Source organism: Orcinus orca, chromosome 3 (assembly GCF_937001465.1).
Source record: "Orcinus orca chromosome 3, mOrcOrc1.1, whole genome shotgun sequence".
NCBI lineage: Eukaryota > Metazoa > Chordata > Mammalia > Artiodactyla > Delphinidae > Orcinus > Orcinus orca.
In genome coordinates this window covers 126,577,678-126,592,461 of record NC_064561.1, presented here as the reverse complement: position 1 = coordinate 126,592,461, position 14,784 = coordinate 126,577,678, and the positions used below count along the sequence as shown (strand labels likewise).

The window sequence follows — 14,784 nt, the reverse complement described above, 5'->3', positions numbered from 1 at the left end:
GATGACAGTTTACTTACAAAAATTGTATTACTATCTCTCAATTTCTCCATCTTGCTCCTTCTTCTATTCACCCTCCTCCCCTTTCCCTCTCCTTCCCTATCAATATGGCACAAAAAATAACTTTTGAATAAATGAATAAATTTCAACAGTACCATTCAGGATCTACGCATCACATTCAAGAACAGCTATTCTGCTGCAACTGAGTAACTCTCTCTTTTCATGGAATTACCATTTCTTCTTTGTCCAACCAGTAATGTGTCTTTCCTGACCTTCATAAAACCTTCATAAAGCCATCAATGTGTGACTGTCTCCACAGAACACAACATAAAGTGAATTCTAAACAAATAATGTGATTATCTTTGTCATACACCACTAGGCAAGTACTCTCATTACAGTCGTCATGCTTTATAAATTGGTTAACATAACGTTAGCTGTTTTAACAAACCAAATCTGGAAAGCTTAACATTAAAAAGTTCCATTTTTGTTTAAGTAATAGTCTCACATAGCTGTTGCTGGGTAGTGGACGGCTTTCTGACTCACAATCATCCAAGAACTTTTTCAGTTACCTATTGTTGCCTAACAAACCAGCCCAAAATGTACTGGCTTAAAACAAAATTTATTATTTCATTATTTATCACAACTCTCATATGGTATCAGATGGGCCACCGGCACAGCTAAAGGTCCAAATGGCTTCACTCCCACAGCAGTAGCTAGCCGGCTGCTGACTGGAATTGCAGCTGGCCTTGCCAGCTGGGCACCTCAGTTCAATGTAGTTGCTTGAGCTTCCCCACCACGTGGCGGTCTTGAGGTAGGTGTGTTTCTTCCATGGTGACTAGTCTCTAAGAGTACCAAAGTGGAGGCTACCAGGCTTCTTAAGGTTTAGGACAGTGTCACTTGTGCTGCAGTCTACTGGTTAAAGCAAGTCACAGGGCCAACAGATTCAAGCAGGCTACACAAGGACATAAATACTGGAAGCACGGTTCACTGGGGGCCCTCACAGTAACACAGGAACTCACGTTCCTTCTATCTTGTGGCTTCTCCATCCCCTAGCTCTTCAGAATCTTTTGCATTTAGCAGACAGATGAGGAAAAGGAATGCATCTTAACCACTCTGCTCTGATGTCATACATATCATTTCTCTCATTACCAAGGGAAGAATTAGTCACACAGCCCCACCTACTTGTGAAAGCAACTGAAAAACATAATCCCTGACTGGACAGTTGCTGGCCAATGACAAGAATACAGAAGAGGAAGCACAAATATTTGGTAGACAGCTAGCAGCCTCAGCTAACTTTCTGCTTTCTCTTTTCTCCCAGTAGATTAACACTTCCTTTTCAACTTTCAGGAAATCAACTTTGCATCTCAGCAGATAGTACCTTTTGCTGGCAGACTCCTTTCACAGTTATGTTTGCTTATCTCAGGCTATTTTCAGTAACTTATAGCCTAACACCAATATTGACAAATACACATACTCATGTTACACAATAGTTTTGACTGACCTCATTCACATTTTAAGATTACACTAACTTCTGTGGCCCACACAAATATCCACATCTCCCCCGTGTGGTCCACCTTACATTTCTAACTACTCCCCCATGTGGTCCACCTTACATTTCTAACTACGTATCTCTTATATGTCCCATAGGAACACTGAACTTTACATATCAAAACTGAACTCAAGTATTACCAAATCCACTGCTCGTATATTCCCAATTTTAGTTAACAGCTTCCCACCTAGGCACCCGAGTCAAAACCCTGAAGATTCATCACTGGTTCCTCCCCTCCCCTTCCCATACACACGCACTGCAGTCACCTCACTCTGTCCATCCAGAAATCTCCCTCAAATCTGTTTCCTCCTTTATCCCTATTGCCTCTTTCCTAGCATTGGTCCTTCCTTCACCTGGATGACTGAAATAGCTCTTTTAATCGAAGTCCCTGACTACAGAACACAATTTCTTTATCCATCACCAAGTGCTACAAAAATTATCTCCCTAAAATATTTAACCATGATGCCCTTAAATAAAATTCTTTGATCACTTCGTGCCAATAAGATGAAGTTCCAATGTTTAGTATGGCATTTAAGAACCTTCACAAGGGGACCTCCATCTTTACCTCTCCCCACCCTACAATCCTTTTAGTCCCACCAGCTTGCTCAAGGTGGTGTTATAAATACACTTTGAACTTCCATGATTCTGTTCCTTCTTTCACATTTATATTCCATTCATCTGTTTACTAAGAATTTTCCTTTTCTTTCCCCTTCTCTGCCTACTGACATCCTACTTATCCTTCAAAGCCACTTTTAAATATCTCTTTCTCAGTGACACCTTCCTCCAGGCAAAATTACCTGCCCCATTCTTCCATGACTACTACTGTTGATACCTCAAATACAGTACTTATCAAACTGAATTTTGATTAGGTAACTAGTTTTCTGTCTCATCCACTAGACTTTTGGTGCTTTGAAGGCTCACCCCATGACCAGTCATTTTTGTGTCTCTACTGAGAATGGAATCAGCCCTACCTCCCCAATAAACAGAAACCTTATTGGGAAGTACATGCTTTTTAAGATGGCTAAAACTTGACCTGAAAACAAAGTACCCACCTCATTTCCCAATGATACATTTCAGGCAGCCACAGAGTACAGTGGGACTCCCCCATGCCTTTGCTCACCACCTTAAGAAAAGGATTAAGCCTAGACAGTCTCAACGCCCTAAAATATAACCTCAACCCTTCTCAAACACAAACTTCCACTATGTTTTGCCTTTAGCTATATGTATTATCAATACTTATCATTTTATATCACAGTTTTGTTATTCCTTAAATAATCTTAAAACAGAAGGGCCAGATATCTGAATTTCAGTGAACAGAAAGTGAGTGATCTGCCCAAAAGAGGAGGTAAGATCATAGCTATAGCTCTCAGTAAAAAAGTTGGAAAGTCATAAGGAAAGCTAACTACCAAATGAAGAGAGGAAAGAATGCTTCCACTATAAATTATTTCAAATGGAAATTACAAAAACCAAAACTATGTCTCCTGGTATTGATCATAATTCCCTTTAGAAGTGAATCAACAAAACTGATTTTAAAGTAGTTGTTGATTAGATTCTGCTTCTGCCATATGGTTCGTGTGCTTTTCCAAAACATGAGTCTTCAAACTGGACCAGGGTGATTCACAGTTGAGGCCAAATAATATTTCCAGGGCTTCCCTGGTGGTGCAGTGGTTAAGAGTCCGCCTGCCAATGCAGGGGACACGGGTTCGTGCCCCGGTCCGGGAAGATCCCACATGCCGCAGAGCGGCTGGGCCCATGAGCCATGGCCCCTGAGCCTGCGCTCCGCAACGGGAGGGGCCACAACAGTGAGGGGCCCCCGTACCGCAAAAAAAAAAAAAAAAAAAAAAAGTCCAAAATAGCACCTAATGATAGTGGCCTCCATTTTGTTTTTTTCTCAGCTTGTCTACACTAAAATGTGATATCTGATTTATACACATTTATATCTTTTGTATTTTTTGACATAGGACAGTTAACAGAACTTCCACTGAATTAACAAGTGGTTTTCTTATTTTTCATACCTGTACGAGATTTTTTCCTTAGCAGGTTTCTAGTTAGCACAGCCCTTTTAACAGGGGGACATGATCATCATAGGCCCTGTGAGGATTTATAAACTTCATCTAGTTTTGCGGTAGACACTGATTAGACTCTGGGAATAGTTCCTTCTCTAATCATGTTTACTTCTTACTTTTAATCAAAGTTTTACATGTACATTGTTAGCGTCCAACAGTCCTCTAAGATTTGTTGGGGAAAAAAACGTCCTGTGACTGCCTCCCTGATCCACACAAACAAACACACTTTCCATCGCCCAGAAACGCACACTTTGGTCTTTTTCGGTATTAACCCCCATAACTCTAAGTAACTTACTACTTCTTGCTTTTTCCATTTTAGGCATAATCAACTGGCTTCCCAGTATGGAAGATGAGAATTTAGCTTCTATATACATGTACATACCCTACTCCCAATACACCATCACCATACTTCCTCTACATGCCCTGCCCTATTACCCCAATACAGTAATTTATAATTTTGGCTAGGTCAATTTTCAGCATTTACATTACACACACACACACACACACACACACACTCTTTTGATAACTGAGCCATGTAGTATATCATGATTGTTTTCCTTTTCCTGCACTACTTTTTTTTTTCCTGCACTGCTTTTTGATTTGCCTTAATAATGGTTTATCACTCATTATTTAGTATTTACCTCTAACTTACCCCCCAGTCTCCCACAACTGTAACACTTACGTTGGTAAATGCAAACACATCAGGTATTCCATATTCTTGAATCAATGACCCAGAGCTTTCTGACTTACTACAATCTAGATTAGTCAATCTCTAGAAAAGTGCTGTCCAAAAGAACTTTCTGCATTGATGGAAATGTTCTATATCTCTCTGTTCAATGTGGTAGCCACTAGCCACATGTGGCTACTGAACACTTACACAGTGGCTAGTATGACTGAGAAACTGAATTTTAAACTTTATTTCATTTTAATTAATTTTCATTTAAATAGTCACATAAAGCTAGTGGCTACCAATCTGGACAGAGAAGCCTCAGAACTATCAAACAGCTGTGATGTGGGGATATTTCTCTCCTTATTTTCCTGATCTGGTATCATTCTTTCCTGACTTCCTTCCTTATTTTAGTAGAGCATAAATTCTGTTAGCTTCCTGGAAAATGATGCATGAGAGGTAAAAAAAAAAAAAAATTTTAAAAAAAATTTTTTAAATTAACCATGTAGAAATTTCCTTCTGTCACTCTCATACTTCATTCATTATTTGGGCATAGAATTATATTGGAAATCACTTCCTCCCAGTATCTTAGAGGCACTGTTCCACTTCTAGTGTTCAGTGCAGTGCTGCTTTTGAGAAATCTAATCATTATGATTCTTGATCCTTTGTATAAATTCCCCCTCTCACTCTGTAGAGGATTACAGAATCTTTTCTCTATCCCAGATGTTCCGAAATTTTGCAACAATCTACCTCAGCGTGGGCCTATTTTAATTCATTCATTGTGATGGATGTTCAATGGGCCTTTTTAACTTGGAAATACATGTGCTATAATTCTGAGACTTTTCTTGAACTACTTCATTGGTGATTTCTTCCCCTCCAGTTTCTCTGTTCTCTCCTTCTGAAACATCTATTATGCAGACTGCTCCTCTAATTTTATCTTTTCTTTCCTATTTTCCATCATTTAGGGTTTGTTGTTGTTATGATTGTTCTCCTTTCTAATCAACATCAACTTTATCTCCCTTATACTGAGTTTTTAATTTCCAAGAGCTCTATGGATATTCTTTTAATATATCTTGTTCCCATTATGAATGTACTAACTACTCTTACGTTCCACAAATATTGAGTTGTTTTGTTTGTTTTTGCATTGTCTGTCTCTTCCAAATTGCTTTTATTCTTTTTTGGTTTTGATCTCCATCTTTTGTATCAGTGACTTTTCCTAACTAAGCTATTTGTTCATAGTTAAGAATGAAACATTAGAGACTTCCCTGATGGTCCAGTGGTTAAGAATCCGCCTTCCAATGCAGGCGATACGGGTTCGATCCCCAGTTGGGGAACTAAGATCCCACATACTACAGGGCAACTAAGTCCGCACACCACAACTACTGAGCCCACGCACCACAACTAGAGAGCCCATGTGCTGCAACTACTAAGCCTGTGCACCATATTAGACAGCCCAAGTGCCGCAACTACTGAGCCCGTGCACCACAACTACTGGGCATGCACACCACAACTAGAGAGCCCACACGCCACAACTGTTGAGCCCGTGCACCACAACTAGAGAGCCCGCAAGCCACAATTACTGAGCCCACACACCACAAGTAGAGAGACTGTGTGCTGCAACTACTGAGCCCACATGCCACAACTAGAGAGAGCCTGCATGCCGCAACTAGAGAAGCCCGTGCACCACAACGAAAGATCCCACGTGCTGCAACAAAGATCCCATGTGCTGCAACTAAGACCTGACTCAGCCAAATAAATAAATGAATATTTTTTTAAAAAAAGAACGAGACATTAAAAAGTTGATCAGTGTGTGAGGTGGGGATTGCTGACAATGACTGGAACCTTTCCCAGGGGAACCATTTATACTGGTATTTTTAGAATATTTTTTCTCTTGGCCCAGTCAAATTCCTCAAAGAGTACTTTTTTGCTCATGTAACCATTAAATAATATTGAAATAGATGGCATGTATTCACACATTTTGGTAACATTTAAAATTTCCATCTTAAGTTTCAATAATTACAAAGAATGTAATTTCTAACATCTTATAACATTAACTTTTTAACAACTATTTATCATAAAAATAACTTTAGACTTACAGAAAAGTTGCAAAAATATACAAAGAGTTCCCACATACCCTTCACCCAGATTCCCCTAATGTTAACATCTTACATAGCCAGAGTACTATTATCAAAACCAGAAAATCAACATTAATAAAATACCATTAGCTAAACTACAGGCCTTATTCAAACTCTGCCAGTTTTTCTACTAATTTTTCTGTTTCAGAATCCAATCAAAGATTCCATATGGTATTTAGTTTAATGTCCCAACTCTGATCTTTGATAATTCCTCCACCTTTCCCTGTCTTTCATGATCTTGATACTTTTGAAGGTTACTGATCAGTTATTTTGTAAAATAACCTTCAATTTGGCTTTGTCTAATGTTTTCTCAAGATAAAATTGAGGTTATGCATTTTGGGCAAAAATACCTCAGAAATGACATTATGTCCTTCTCACTACATCATAAATTGGGGTCTCTGATGGTGATGTGTCTCATTGCTGGTGATGTTAACCATGATCTATTAGTTAACATGGTGTCTGCCAGGATTTGCTATGTAAATTTACTATGTTTCCCTTTTCAATTAAACAATATTGATTAAAGAAAAACACTATATCACTACTCTTTTAAATGCATCAAATGGACCCTAAAAACTATTATCAATTTGATTTGATAACTGTCATCATCCATTGAACAACCTGTTCCTTTACTATTGAACTAACCACTCTTAACACTCAAAAAGCTTACATTGTTCCTTCTCCACCCCTGACCTTCTATTTCTATAATATTTATACTACAGACTATTACCCTAATGTAATATATTTTTATACTTGGATTATATATTGATTATCTAATAATTCTTCTCTGCAAAAACGTATCTGTATATAAAAATATACATTTTTTAAGTTTCTTGTGACCATAAGATTCTAAGTATCAATTCAAAAGAAATTCTGAGTTATCATTATAATTAATATTAGTATATGATGGATCAAAACACAAGTATATTATACATTTGGAAAACTATTATACATTGGGAAAACTAATTATTCAGCAAAAAATAAAGTTTTATTGAAAATACATCTCAACGAAATACATGGAGCTTACCTTTTTTTTTTCAGTTTATGAGTCCATGAACAAATATTACTACCAGAATGTGACAAGGTTCAGCATTAATCCTGTTCCTATTTTTTATTTTTATAGATTAAAATGCTTAATAACCATAGAAGGGACCAGAAAATCTTATTATAGTGATGTTACTCAATTCTGCAAGTTCCCTTTAGAGTTATGTACCAGATATTACACAATGACCTACTGTTAAAAACTATTTTTAATGATCTGACATCTACCTAACCCAAGAAACAAACAAGCTACACATCCCTCATAGTAATCTCTTTATTTCGGGCAAAAAAAAAATTTATATACTTTCTTGAATTTCATTATACTATAATAGGATTTGACCTCATAAACAAATATATATATTTGTTTATATATATATATAAACAAAAAGCCTCTTATATATCAAGGCTATATTTATGTTCCAACTAATATCCCTATATACTGATTTGCTATTTTATTTTTAAAAATCATAAATAGGGCTTCCCTGGTGGCGCAGTGGTTGAGAGTCCGCCTGCCGATGCAGGGGACATGGGTTTGTGCCCTGGTCCGGGAAGATCCCACATGCCGCGGAGTGGCTGGGCCCGTGAGCCATGGCCGCTGAGCCTGCGCGTCTGGAGCCTGTGCTCCGCGACGGGAGAGGCCACAACAGTGAGAGGCCCACGTACCGCAAAAAAAAAAAAAAATCATAAATAATAAGTGATATCATAAGGCTTTTATTCAACTACAAATGTATTTAATAAAGATCTTATCTTTTTGCTTCTGGTACAGTTTTTTCCTGATATGTACATTAGGAATACTTCTATCACAAAGTGTTTCAGTATTTGTTTTGGACAATTTTTTTCAAATTATTTTATGTTTGGGTTTACTTTGTAGAAAAAAACACTGCCAGACTGAATTAGATGGTTACTGATCCAAAGGCTAGCATAAGCACATCTAATGCCATTGTTCTCTGGCAGATGAGAGCCAGAGCTTAAAGCAGGAAAACACTGAAATAAATAGTAAGGAAGTAAGGCAATTAGTAGAGAAGTATGGAAAGTGCTAAAAGGGGTAGACAAGTAGTACTTGGAAGCTCCAGCATATAAAACTGAGCTGACTAACAGAAAAAGTAAAAATAGAAGCCAGGTCCCAAAGGAGTGGAGGAGCCCCCAAAACACAGAAAGCAAAGAGGAGCCAATGCCTGGAATCAAATACTGATCAGAAATACTGAGGGGGAATGCTATGTCCTTTCTTAACTGTATGTCTTTCATCTACACATGCTCTAAATGAGAAAGCATAAACTCTTATGTACTTCAAATGTCTATGAGCTACTTTCAAGTAGGAAACCCCGCTGCAGCCAGCGTGAGCAGCAAAAAGCCTCCAATTCCATAGGAATTACTTGTATAAAATAAAGCATAAAGTAATTAAACCATATTCCAGCCTCAAACTTATGAGAACATTTTAAAAACAATAAAGTGATGCCTTTTATGCAATGCAGCACTAAGCTTCCATTTAACAAACATTATTATTCTGCCTCTGTATGATGATATCTTTCTGAAGTTGTGTAAATTACTGGTTCTACTTCAAATTTATACAAGAATAAAATAGCATATTAAGGGAGAGTTAAAGTATTTACTAAACAGCAAAAACATTTAAAACTATAGATCATAGTTTTTTTATTGAGAAAAAGTGACCTTCCTTTTACTGACTATATGTACTCATCATACTCATCATGACTGATGTTCTCATCATAAATGTGTACTAATTATACTATTAAGGTATTAGTCACAACTGTCCTTCAAATTAGCAGGAAATTTGGTATTATCTTTAGACTGCATCTGACCACAAGAGCTAAATTTGGGAAGTGTGAAATATTAAAAAGACAAAAATAATGTGAGTACTCTCTGTGAAAGGTGTTTTGGCCAAGGTACAGAACAAGGCTGCCTTTGTTGTGTAGTGGTTGTAAGGTGTGGGGTATATGTGTACATGGAGTAAGCAGGTTTGATTTTTCTGGCTCCAGTAGCTCTAGGGAACTGAATGAACAGGAAAACAGGTAAAGCAAGATGAAGCTGCACTAGTCTTTCAGGAAAAGGGTATAGTTGGGTCTTAGGATCAGAAATAAAAACTTTACAAGATTGACTATTTCAAAGCTGTTTGGATTCTCTAAATATATTAAAGTACTTTGCTTTAGCTGCTTTACTATATCAGGCTGAATCAGCTACACTAGAAGAAAAAGGCTACGCATTTGGTCCACAGGTAGACAGGGGATTTAAAACGAGCCAGTAATAGTGATAGCAGCAGGAATCAAAGTAAAACAAAGACCTTTAAATAAAGGGAAGGAAACGAGAGGGAAAGAAGACAAGGCTCAACATACAACTTTCTGTCCACATACGTGGAGAAATTTTCCACTCTGTTAAATGTTTACTTTTTTTTCAAAAGACTTTCCTAACCAATCCTCACTTACATAGAATCAAAGTACTCCCAAGAAATACTGAGTAAAATCATCTCAATTCGTACTCTAGATACTAATTTAAAAGGGACATTGATACAGTTGGGGTCCAAAAAGTGGGTTTACATAATATATATTTTAAATAACTTTTAAAGACTCACCTGTAGGCTTAACTGAATAAAACCCAATGGCCTCTCCTTTCTTCCACAGAATCTTAGCATAATCAGTACTGCTATGACACAGGAATGGGATCTCATTTCTCTCCATTTCCTGCTTTCTATAAATAATTCGATTCAGAACATACAGAACCACTCTCTCCCCAAGAGTTCTCACCTACAAAGAGATGAGACACCAGGCACAACAGTTAGCATCAACTCAGAGATGCAGTTTACCTTGCTCCCTGCTTCCATACCTTGTACTGACATTCAAGGCACTTTGAATACATTCAGAATGATTTGTAAACCATTTTATTATCACAAAGATGAGACCAGTCATTCATACCAATAACAATCCATTTCTATGGACACAAATTATGCATGAAATAATGCCTCTCAGCAAAATTCTAAAACAGGCAAAACAGGTTTCCAATATACCAATCCCCAGCATCTCCACGATAGCAGTCAGTGCTCTTTCTGCTTCCAGCTGCCCAGATCCCAGGTCTCCCCCACTCTAACTGCTGCCCCCCACCATTTCTAGTGCTTCTTTTCCCCCCATTCCAGCCTACTCATTAAAAAAAAAAAAAGAAAGAAGGAAAAGAAAGTGAAAAAAGCTTCGTGTTATGCCCTGAAGACTTTAAAAACAATGATTATCTCATTTGATGAGCAAAGCCATAATTATGCTCTTGGGAAAGGAATCTCTCTCATCTTTTCTAGGTAAAATGGTCATTTAACAGTCATGTCTTTGTTGTCGAACTATAAGGAATACCTGTCTCCCCCTACACACATACACACATAACCCTCTGCCAGACCAGATAGGCAATGACAGGGGCACCAGGGCAGTCTGATGAAAACAAAACTTGGGGCAATCACAGAATGGAAACAACCTCACTTCCTACAGGCAGGTCTGCACGGTCACAGGGACACCCTCACCAATTGCCTGACATTGAACAGTGGGGTTTTCCCCATAGACATCTGTCACTGCTAAAAACAAGAGTCTATCCATGAAATCTATCCCCCCTACCCCACCCCAAGTCTCCTTAAAGAAAAACAAGAATGTCCTCTAATTAGGTGAGAGGAGAGAAAAAGCATTAGGCATACACACACTACTCTCAAAAACCTCCCCAGTAAGCAATTTCCAATACCGAACACCACATGAAATGACAAAGCTCTCCAGCTTACAGGGTATCCCACACCTTCCTTGAACAGCTCTGACCAGAATGAAATTCTTTGATACTGAGCTGAAATCTCTTTCCCAAAGACTATACTTTGATATTCTGGATCACATAGTCTACAAATATTTGAAGACAGCCATGATATTCTCTTAAATTTCCTATCAAAGCTAAACAGAGGAAAAGACTAATCTAATATGATTTGGGGTACTCTTGCCATTTCAGTCTTCTCCCTTCAAATTGCTTCAGATCCCTAACCTTTTTTCTTTCTCTTCATGTTGGGCATGCAGATATTACAGGTATAAACATCGAAGATATTGATAAGATAATGGGGCTTTTCTGTATAAACTTAAGGTTTTTATTAGCTTTTTTGCTTTCTTTGATTTTACTTCTAATTAACTAAAGCCCAATCTCTTTCATATGTGCTGCTGTTTTAGTATGGTCTTCATGGTATACAGTAGAGTTAAATTTTTGAACCCACAGATACTACTTTACCTTTCTCACTAATTTATTTTCATCATGTTAGATCTTTCTCTTTGTTTCTTAATTCTGCCTTTATGGATTAGTTCTCCCATTCAGCACTGTGGCATGCAGAATTGATAAGTATGCCAACTATGTCTTCTTCTAAGTAACTGATAAAATGGTGACTAAGACAGAATAAAGGACCCAGTTTTACAGCGTGCTGCTGAGGACCTCCCTTCCACTACACTGTCTGGAACACTGAATAGACCACCCAAAATGGCCCTACTGATAAGCAAGTTTACTGGTCAGTCTCTCCTAGAGACAAAGAACTTAAGCAACCACACAGAGATAATAAGCTTTTTCCCACCCAAAAAGAAAAATCAGAAGCTAAAGTTGATATGGGTAACTACAGCTTAACTAAGCCACAGGTACTCATTTTTCCTCCCCCAATTCTCGGACACTTTCACATAAAATCAAGGAAGCCCAATCTAAGTGCCAGTTTCACCGTTAACAATGGAACTCTAAGGGTTTAATATAACCCGGTACACTAAAATGGAGAAAAGCTCAATAACTTCAAAAACTATCACTGTTTATGGGAAACATATTGTGAAATGGCCTCCTAAACACTTTTAAAACTACAGGATCTTGTTACCTGCTTAAGTCCCTCTCTAGAAGGGACAGATGTTTTCACAATATCATCAATAGCCCACCACTGATCAGCAAGGTAAAGTGCCACAGCTAAAAGAAAATAAATGATTGTTAACATTTAAGTCTTAAAATACACGATATTACTATTTGGTAAGGTTTTCAAGGATACCCTTACATATACCCATAGTTTACAATACAATGTGGGAGCCCCATTTATATCATTTTTATTGTATTTCACTCACTAAACATTTAACTATAAGCAACTGAGAATTTTATTTTCCTGAATTTACAGTTTGAAATAAGTTTTCTTTTTAAAAATTCCTTCATGTAGCTATCTTTCAATAAATTTCTAATTGTTTGAAAAAATTCCTCAATTTACAAATATTAAACAAAACAGAGACCTGTGAGTGAATCCTCAGGTGCAAAAAGAGCAAGAACTTTCTGGGTCTGATCTCCACCGTAGAGAGGTACATAGCCTACATTTGACAGGCTAATAGGAATCTGAAACGACAATTTATTAAAGATTAGTGAAGAGTTGGTAAGAAAACATCACACAAAAACACCATGCTTCTATCAAAATGTCAAACGTACGTTAACGCTAATTATATAATTTCATTTCATAGGAGATATTTCTAGTCTTAAAAAAAAAAGAGCAAATCAGATAGACTTCGCTTTTGCAGGAATTTTATTAACTTAGGCGAAAAAATGAAAGTCTATTTCAATAAATATTATTGCGCTCTAGCTATGCATATGAATAAAAACAAAAGCATGATATGATCCATAAAGTTGTTAAACTTTATCATCTGTTATTTAGACCACTTGAGGGAGAAAAAAATTCCATTTTCTAGTAAAAACCACTAGGGTAAATTCATTTTTCCAGTAAGATATATGCAATACTTTAAATTTTTTCTGCTTTCATTAATCCAACGCTAATTCCCTACTTACACACAATATTGCCATTCAGAGAATTACAAAATATTGATGTTGGAAGAAACTTTAAAGAATTCTTTGAATAAACATCATCTTCCAGAAGAAAAACCTGAGGCCTAAAGAGGTTAGAGAATTTGCCTATCATCAAATTCACACTAGAATTCTAATAATTTCATGTCTAATGATCTATCAAAATATATCTCAGTTTACTAATTAGAAATTTTATTTTAATATTTTGGGAAAAGGAAGATTTGTGACACAAAAACGTGTAATGTAGTGTTTTGCTGACATTTTTTATTAAAAAATTTTCTAAAATAACAATTTCCACATCTAAAGTAGACTTAATTGGGTTAGCTCAAATATGGTAATCAGTCTTAGCAAAACTAGTAAACTACTTACATATAATTTTAAAGGCACAATACAAATAATAAGCAACTACCTGTAAAGTTAGTCTTTTTAAAACTTGATCACGCTGCTGTACTAACTAATCAATATTTATCCATTTTACTGAAAAGTCTTCTGGTAAAATTTTCAAAAGTGATTAGTTAACACTTTAAAAGATAATAAAAGGATACTGATTTCATGGATAAACTGAAAAGATCGATAAATCACTGCAGGATGCCTTACCGTAATATTGAGAAGAGAAAAACATTCAGGATTTTCAGGGTCCCCACACCTGAGATCTGACATGTAATCTTCGGCAGAATTTTCCATTTCCTCATGACTGCAATTATCCAGCATATCCACAGGGAATGCCATCCTCTTTAACAAAAAACATGGGACAAAATGTTTCAGAACATGAAAGGCTATCTTCCTGTACTGAGAAAAAACTTTTTATTGTAATAGCGCAGCATTTTATTGTAAGGAGACTTCTTTTTCACTATGCCAAGACAGACTACAACTTAAGCCTGCTAATCTAAATGTATGTCAGAAAGAAAACTTAAACACTCACTTGTATTAAAAACAAGCAATGAAATAAGAATTAATGCACATGCACCTACGGTCAATTAGTCTATGACAAAGGAGATAAGAATATACAATGGACAAAAGACAGCCTCTTCAATAAGTAGTGCTGGGAAAACCGAACAACTACATGTAAAAGAATGAAATTAGAACATTTTTCTCACACCATTTACAAAAATAAACTCCAAATAGATTAAAGACCTAAATTTAAGACGACAAACCATAAAAGTCCTAGAAGAAAACATAGACAGAATACTCTTTGACATAAACCGTAGAAATATTTTCTTGCATCTGTCTACTAGGGCAAAGGAAACAAAAGCAAAAATAAACAAATGGGACCTTATTAAACTGAAACGTTTTTTCACTGCGAAGGAAACCATCAACAAAATTCAAAGACAACCTACTGAATGGGAGAAAACATTTGCAAATGATATGACTGATAAGGGGTTAATATCCAAAATATATAAACAGCTCATACAACTCAATATCAAAAAAAACAACCAATTAAAACACGGGCGGAAGACCTGAATAGTCATTTTTCCAAAGAAGACATACAGATGGCCAACAGGCACATGAAAA

At 36.7% G+C, this 14,784-nt stretch overlaps 1 protein-coding gene across 8 annotated transcripts in view; it reads right to left on the bottom strand.

Annotated features, from left to right (window-relative positions):
* The window catches only part of FAM169A (family with sequence similarity 169 member A), a 65,619-nt gene that overhangs the window by 32,243 nt on the left and 18,592 nt on the right, over positions 1–14,784 (bottom strand). For 7 of the 8 annotated variants that reach the window (XM_004270815.3, XM_033430024.2, XM_033430028.2 and 4 more), the window contains exons 2-5: positions 13,870–14,004; positions 12,714–12,813; positions 12,317–12,402; positions 10,037–10,208 (exon numbers count right to left, since the gene is read on the bottom strand). In XM_004270815.3, coding sequence (XP_004270863.1) covers positions 10,037–10,208; positions 12,317–12,402; positions 12,714–12,813; positions 13,870–14,001 — 490 coding nt within the window. In that variant the 5' untranslated portion in view covers positions 14,002–14,004. Of the gene's footprint in view, positions 1–10,036; positions 10,209–12,316; positions 12,403–12,713; positions 12,814–13,869; positions 14,005–14,784 lie in introns of those variants that run through there. The other variant, XM_033430029.2, reaches the window with a different exon arrangement.